The 8,302-nt window shown below is 40.8% G+C and overlaps 1 protein-coding gene and 1 long non-coding RNA gene across 2 annotated transcripts in view; one reads left to right on the top strand and one right to left on the bottom strand.

Moving 5' to 3' along the window:
* Positions 1-684: 684 nt before the first annotated feature.
* The window catches only part of LOC111592419, a 57,369-nt gene continuing 49,751 nt past the window's right edge, over positions 685-8,302 (bottom strand). The window contains exon 4 of the long non-coding RNA XR_002750952.2: positions 685-859. This is a non-coding gene — a long non-coding RNA (uncharacterized LOC111592419). The remainder of the gene's footprint in view (positions 860-8,302) is intronic.
* LOC111592418 (V-type proton ATPase 116 kDa subunit a) lies at positions 3,283-5,985 on the top strand. The gene has a single exon (XM_023304594.2). It carries the CDS (start codon positions 3,355-3,357, stop codon positions 5,968-5,970), a length of 2,616 nt encoding a protein of 871 aa, XP_023160362.2. The 5' UTR covers positions 3,283-3,354; the 3' UTR covers positions 5,971-5,985.

The following is an 8,302-nucleotide window of genomic DNA, read 5'->3' as shown; positions in this document are numbered from 1 at the left end:
AGAGAGAGAGAGAGAGAGCGCGAGATATATGTATACACAGATATTTACACATTTTAATTAAACGACACGCACAATAAGTGCCACAATTTGTGTTGCTATTGTGACGAGAGTTGTTTGATAACTTTGTGACCTTTAAGCACAATTTGAGTTTGATTAAAGAGCGAGTTTTTGTGATTTTGAAGATCATGATGAGAGGGATGTCTTTTTAGCAATATACCAAAATTATATTTCAAAGTTGATATGCTTAGGTCTGAAATAAACTTTGATAACTGAAATTGTGGTAATTAAAAAAAATAATATCTATATTAATATATATTAATATTTGTATATATTTAATATATATCAACAATTTGCTTCGGCCCACCCTCGCACACGTCTTTTCAGTTTTCTTTGGCTATTTTCTGCTGTCACTTTCAAACTTTCGCTTTGATTCTTTTTGTTAGCGTTTCTCATTTCTAGACAGCCGCACGCCCACTCGAAAAATTTTCATGGGTTCTGCTTCGCGTGCTACACACAACTTGACCCTATTCAGATAGCCTATATAAACAACTATATGTGTGTATATATATTGTAATTAAAGTGAGCTTGATTGCCATCATAAAGCATGGGCCGTTGCTGTTTAGGCGTTAATTTTGGGTTCTACATTTGCCTTTTGGCAAATTATATGTTTCAATCTAAGTGCACTTTCTCTGGCCTTAGACGAAAAGTGAGTTGCGTCTATGGCCATTGTTGTTGCCATTGTTGTTGTTGCTGTTGTTGTTGTGGGCGTACACTTAATTGCTATTTAATGCCAAAATCGATTGCGGCTTACCTTATGCTTGACGTCGGCTTGTTTGGCTATTGAACTTCAATCACATCACTGCAAAGGAAGAGAGAGAGAGACGGAGAGGGAGTAAGAAAAAGAGAGAAAAATGCAAAATGAGTTTATTAAAATACTTGAAATTTAACAATATTTTATTGAGTTTTTATATTGCATAGAAATTCTATTTATAATAAAGTTTTGTCAAGTCGGAGATTCTTGGACTTCGACTCTTAGACATTGTGAGTTAGCACTTTGTATGCCACGCCCCTATTTTGCAGCACTTTTCTCTGCAGTTTCGTTTACATTTCACTTAATGACTTCAATGCAATTTGCTAAATGTTGGGCCAAAAAGTGAAAACGCGCGCCCACTTTTGCTTTCCTTCAACTTTCAATTTGGTGACTTAATTTCTTTGGTAACAACAACAAAAATAAAAAGTGCTGCAATAAAAGCTAATGAAATCGAACGCAAGCAACAACGGCTTTATTGTTGAAGCCAGTGTCCAGCCAGTTAAATGACTGGCGGCACAACAACAACAACAACAACAACAGCAACAAGAAATTTAGAGATCGCCAACAAGCTTTGCCCAAGAAATTATCAAGTGCAGTGCGCTTTGGCACTTTTACTTTCATTGTTTGTAGCCGATTGTAGCCATTGGGCTGATTGTTGCCTTTGTTGTTGTTGTTGTTGTTGTTGTTGTTGTTGTTGTTGTTGCTAACTACATTTTATGGTTCCAAGCAGCGTTCGTTGTTGGCAGCCGTAACACACAAAATTTTCACCAAAGTACTAAACTTTTAGGCCATTTTCCTTTTAGCAACAGCTAATGAGTAAAACGCTTTTGGCACCAAATCAACACAGCAACAATAACAACAACATGAGCATTAGCAGCAGCAACAACATCGTCTCAAAATTACAAAACGATTTGTCTAAAACGCTTTAGCTTCGATTTGTCTGGGAAAATGTTGCTGCATCTATCGTTGTGGCGTGTGATGAGAAAATAACACCTAAAATCAGCAGCAACACCAACAGCAACGGCAACAACTACAACAACAACTAAAACTATTGTTGCTGCCACTCGGTGTCTTATATAAGCAGCTTAAGCATACGCCGCATTGCCAGCTGCAAGCAAAGCAAAGCAAATCAAATGCAGCAGCTTAATTAAATGCAAATTAGCATGATATAGAGCTGAGCTAAGCGATACCCTTTGATAATTAGCATTTATCTTAGTCTTGATTCAAGCCCTTGAACATGGCAAATGGGAGAGAGCAAGCTGTGGGAGAGCGAGTAAAGGATAATTTAGACAACGAGAGAGGCAGAGTGAGAGAGATGGATGAAGCTGTTTAGTAAAGTTCTTAAAAATCGCATAGAAGGGCAGAAAAGAAAAAGAGAGAGAGAGACAGATCAAGAAAGAGAGATTGAGGAAGGGAGAGACAGAAAGAGAGAGAGAGAGATAAAGAAAGAGCTAGAGTGAGAGAGAGAGAGGGAGAAGAACTAGATGAAAAATTGCAGATGAAGTAAGAGAGAAAGAGACAGAGACAGAGAAATAGAGATATAAATATAATTAAGGAATGGAAAGAAAAGATATTTAGAGAGAAAATGAGAAAAGAGAGTATGAAACAAAAAAGAGAGGAAATCTCTGACTTCATTCTCTTTTCTTATTCGCTCTCTCTATCTCTCTTTGTCTCTCTTTTTCCCTTTTTAAGACATAAAGCTTGAGAGAAAAAGGCTTAGAAAGAGGCGCAGAAAGATGCAGAAAAAGCAAAAAAAGGTTATTCAGAGAGAGTGAGGAAAGTTTCATAAGTTACAAGAAAAAATTAAAAAGAATATCGAAAAGGAAAGAAACAAAGATTTAAAAAGAAAGAGAAATTGCACAAGAAAACAAAAAGAAGTTTTATTTATTTAAATTAGTTCAAATTGGACGTGGAAATATTTACACTCAATATTTTCAGGGCTTATAAATGCTCTACAATGGTTCCCGGCATCTTAGGTATATGCAAATTATACACAAGAATTATAAATTCTAATCAATTTATTTGAAATACCTATTCCAGTACATGATTTCATAGATGTGTGTGCGCTTGAACGCAATTCTCGAGGCAATGTGGTAGAAACTTCAAGTCAAAGTTTCCCAGCGAGCGAACAAAGCGACTGCGCAGTGTTGTTCAGTGTTGCGTTGCAATGTGGGCGTAACTGAAACTGTGACTGTAACGAGCTGCGAGATGGACGTGGGACGGGAGGGGGGGCAGTGCGGCGACTCGAGGCAGAGTGCAGCATGTAAAACGTTAAATTATCGCAGTTAATCTTATGCACAGGCCGCTGTTGTTGTGTTGGACTTGAGTTAGCTGCTACTCGTATTAAGTGCAGGCACAGCAAACATGCCAAGACAACAACAGCTAGTTTGGCAAACATATCAATTAGCAGGCCGTGCTGATTCAAAAAACAAAAAAAAAAGCAAACAAAAAACAAAAACAAAATACTTTAAACTCAATTCAATAACAATTTTTTATGTATTATTCCATATGAAACTTTTCTAAACTTTTTCAATTCGTTCATTATGGGTTTCTTCTGCAGCGAGGAGATGGATCTGTGCATACTGCTGTTGCACATGGAGAACGCCTTCAATTGCCTAATGGAGCTGGCACATTTCGGTGGCATGCAGTTTAATAACGTATTCGAAGCGGATCACGTCTTCAATGGCTTGTATACGAAAAAAGTGCTGCAGTGCAACGATTTGCTGCGTATTGTCGACTATTTGACGGCACAACTAAAGAAAGCGAATATCACGGAAGTGTATTATGCCGATGTGGATACAGTGTATCGGCCACACGAATCAAACGTATCTGAGTATGATCTCAAGCTGCGTCGTTACTATAAGGATTCGACAGCAGTGAACGAACACTTTACAGCGCTGGATAAACAGTATATCTACATGATGGAAAAAAAATTAGCATTGGACAAAGTAAATGACTTTCTGCCGAGCGAGGGATCCAATTCGAAAGCGCCTCTTTATACGGAGGAGTCAATTGTTCAACTTATAAAGGATCAATCTGAGGGTGATCCGAGTAGCTTAAAACTGAATTATATTCTGGGTTGCATGCTCTTGGAGAAGTTTGCAGCATTTGAGCTGATGGTCTATCGTTTCTTTGGCCGAATTGTGCTCGTCCGCCACACTGAGTTGCCAGCGCAGACCAATGACTCGGGCGATCATCACCCGGATGCAGCTCAAAAGTGTGTTGTATTTTTGATAACCAACTCGGCAGCGATTCGTTCGAAATTGCTTAGGCTCTGTCTGGCATTTCATGTTGTCATCTTTGAGTGTCCGGAGAAGCCAACCCAACGTGCAGAGATGATCGATCGACTGGAAAAGGATACAGGCGATTTGGAAGTGGTGCTGGCAGAAACGCGCAAAACGAATGAACGATTGCTAGCTAATGTTGCCAGCGATCTGTATATAATGCGCATTAATTTACGCAAATGCTTGAGAGTTTACGACTTGCTGAATCGCTTGTATGTGGTCGGTTTATTGGATCATCCAAAATATTTACAAGCCGAATGCTATGTGCCCACATTGCTAATCGCCGGCGTGGGCGATGCACTCGAGAAGGGAATCAATTCATCGGGCGGCGAGGACAAATACACAGCACCGCTATTGGTCAAACGTACGATCCATCAGCCACATATCCCGCCCACATATTTTAAGCTGAACAAATTTACGCACGGCTTTCAGAATCTCATCAATTCGTATGGCATCGCCGACTATAGAGAACTCAATCCGGCTCCATATACAATTATAACATTTCCATTTCTATTTTCCATAATGTTTGGCGACCTGGGCCACGGCATCATATTGACCATTTTCGCCTGCTTTATGATCTTTCAGGAGAAACGTATCGAGCTCATGAATCGAACGACAATCAGCGAGAATGAGATAATAAGTATTCTGTATAGCGGACGCTATATCATTTTGCTAATGGGCCTATTTTCTATATATATTGGCTTCATCTACAATGACGTCTTGTCGCGGTCAATGAATTTATTCACTTCCAGCTGGGCGTGTGTGTACAATGACTCAACAGTCATGGATCTGACCACACAATTGACATTGAATCCCAATGATCCGCGCTTCTATACAGGTCATCCATATCCGTTTGGCGTCGACCCCATATGGAAAATCAGTGGCGAAGATTCCATAATCACTTTCAACTCGCTCAAAATGAAACTGGCCATCATTTTGGGCATATCCCAAATGATGTTCGGACTCTCATTAGCGGCAGCCAATTGCATTCATTTGAATCGTAGATCTGACTTATTTCTTGTCGTTATTCCACTTTTTATCTTTATGACCTGCTTGTTCTGTTATTTGGTGTTCCTCATCTTCTTCAAGTGGCTAACTTATGGGGGCTTGAAGCAAGCTCCGCACAATTCGGCGTGTGCACCGTCTGTGCTAATCACCTTCATCGATATGATGCTGATGAAGACATCGGAGTCGGAGGAAAAGGACTGTAATGTGGGCATGTTTCCACATGAGCGAAATTTGGAATATATTCTCGTCTTTGTGGCCTTTGCCATGGTGCCATTGTTATTAGCCGGCAAGCCGATCTATTTAACGTATCGGCAACAGCAGCTGATGAAGAAACGCAAAAAGGAACGGGATCTGGAGGAATTGCATCGCAGCAGTCGGAACACCATTAAGGAAATGCGTTCCTCCTTACGCTACACCGTCGATCCAAGGGATTCGGAACGGCGCTCTTTGCACCACAGGAATCAAGTAGTCACCGAAGCAATTGAGTTTGATATGTCCGAAATTTGGATACATTCGGGCATACATACGATTGAGAGTGTTTTGGGCTCTGTTTCGCATACCGCCTCGTATTTGCGCCTGTGGGCCTTGTCGCTAGCTCACAGCCAATTGTCGGATGTGCTATGGACTATGGTGCTCGAGAAGGGCCTAAAGAATAATTTATCACTCTACACTGGCGTTCCCATGCTAGTTGCATCCTTCTTCATCTGGGCCATATTAACGGTCGCCATATTGGTCATGATGGAGGGCTTGTCGGCATTTTTGCATACTCTGCGCTTGCACTGGGTCGAGTTTCAATCGAAGTTTTACAATGGGGCCGGTGAACCGTTTCGCACCTTTTACTTTCCACCCTCAACTATACGTGGCTAAGCCAATGTTTTCTATGATAACTTGCTGTTGTATTTTATGTATTATTTTATGGGTATTGTAGCTTAATAAATTTTTAAATGAATGCTTAATGCATTTTTAGGCATTAGGTCTTGGCTTAACTGCAAATATAGCGAAATGAGCAACTACCTTAAGTATATTTCTAGAAATTATATATGAGTTTTTTAGTTACCCAAAAAAAAAACCCATCAGTTGTGGCCGAAAAATTTATAATAAATGACAATTTCAGCAGTGAATAATTAATTTTGCACTGGGCAACTTTTGAATCTTAATGATACCAACAATCTTTACAGAAACAACTATAAAGAAACCCAATGAGAGTTAGCTAAAAAAGACAGCTGTTTAAACACATATAGAAGAAGGAACAATTCTTCCATATACTGCTTCCTAAACAATATTTCTATAGCTTAAACCAAACTTTCGATAAAAAATTAATTTCAGAAAACTTTGCCTAAGCCTCTGACTTAAGCAAAACACAACTAAAGCAAGCCAACGACTGCAAAAATCTATAAAAAATTATTTAGAAAAATTTTTTTATTTTTCATTTTAATTTTTTTATTCTAAGCTGGGCACAGAATATCTAATGCCGCTTAAAACAACCCTTAATGTCTAACTCCAGCAAAAATTCAAGCTGCCAGCTGCCAGCCCAAAAGAAACTCAATTAAAGCCAGCTAAAAATAGTGTTAGCTTTTTAAGCATAGCCTGACAATCCTGGCAAATGCTCATAATTAACAGCAACCAGCAGCAACTGGCAGCAACTGGCAGCAACTAGCAGCAACTAGCAACTAGCAGCAACAGCTGCTGCCGTTGCGGCCCACGCAAATGACCAGCATCTCTGCATTTGTGGACATTCCAATGCAATTAGCATTGGCAGCCAGGCGGGCAGAGTTAGCAATGGCTAAGGCCATAAACCAAAGTAAACTTTAAACAATTTCCATTTATTTGGTTTATGCCACTCGCAACAGCACAGCGGCCATTGCCAGCTGCATGTTGCACGTTGCACGTTGCACGTTGCTGGGTGCCAATGCGGGCGCAAAAGTCGTCGACCCTTTTCAAGCAGTTGCTGCTGCTGTTGTTGTTGTTAATGTGGCTGCTGCTGCTGCTGCTGTTCTTGTCGTAGTTGTTTAGCTTGTTTTCCTATACTCTATACGCCACAGCTGAGTATTTGCTGGCGTGACTGCTCAACTTCTTGTTGTTGTTGCTGCTGCTTGCTGTTGCCGCTCTGTTTGCGCCGCAGCCGCCATTAACACCCACGCCACAGCAAAAAAAAAATAACATTGTTGTTGCCCATTGGCGTTGCAAGTCTTTGGCATAAATTATGAACAGCAACCGATGACGCATGCAGGCCTAAGTAGACTTGTTGCATGCATAAATAACTTTCGTTAACCAAGCACATGAACCTATTAGATCAACGCTAAACAAAAGACACAGCAACCAGCAGAGAACCGAGAGCGCAGGCAGCGCTGAAGTTGAAGCTGAAGCTTGAGCTGCAATGCATTTTCATGATCAGAGCAGGTTTCCAGCTACGCAATGGCTGTGGCCAAACAGGCTTTTGGCTATGGCTTTGGCTTTGGCTTTTTTAGACATAGCACGCGCCATTGTTTAGTTTTTTTCTTTCTCTATTATTTTTTTTAGCAGTACGCAGAAGTTCGTTGCCTAAGTCTTTTGTTTATATTTGGTAAGTTGTGTTCTAATGCGCAACGCTTCATGACCATTTCTGTGCGTGTGTGCGTGAGTTTGTGTGTGTGTGTGTGTGTGCGTCCACAATGGGCAGCTGCTTAGCGCGTTTATGGCCAGCAATTGTCAAGTCCCTCGGGTGTGCAAGCCATGCAGTGCAAGCAGCAGAAGCAAGGTCAACGTCGTTGTTGCTGCGGCGGCTGCTGCTGCTGTTCCTCTTGTTGCTGTTGAAGTTGGCAACATTGTCAGTCGCATGGGGAAAATCAATTTTAAACTAAAAATGTCGCATTGCTGTTTGCTAGCTTCCACACATCACGTCACGTTCCGCGCTGGGTCATCAAAGCCTTAAAGGGCGCTGAGCAACGGCAGCAGCTTCTATGTTGCTGTTGTCATTGTTGCCAGGCTTTTTGTTCTTATTTTTTCATTTTTATTTATTTATTTTTTTTTTTTGCTATTGTCTGTCTGGTCTGCTTTTGGGCTTTACATGCCGGGAAGGTGTTAAATTCAACTCAGGCACAGCCATTCGAAAAAGCTTCAAGCCTCAATGTCAATGGACGCTAAAGAATTTCTGCCACAGCAGAAGGACATTTGAGCTACGTGGTCTGCCTCGCTAGCTCTCTCTCTCTCTCGCTCTCCC

Source organism: Drosophila hydei, unplaced genomic scaffold, assembly GCF_003285905.1.
Source record: "Drosophila hydei strain 15085-1641.00,03,60 unplaced genomic scaffold, DhydRS2 tig00008122-arrow-pilon, whole genome shotgun sequence".
In the NCBI taxonomy this organism is placed as follows: Eukaryota; Metazoa; Arthropoda; class Insecta; order Diptera; family Drosophilidae; genus Drosophila; species Drosophila hydei.
This window is presented reverse-complemented; position numbering and strand designations above follow the sequence as displayed.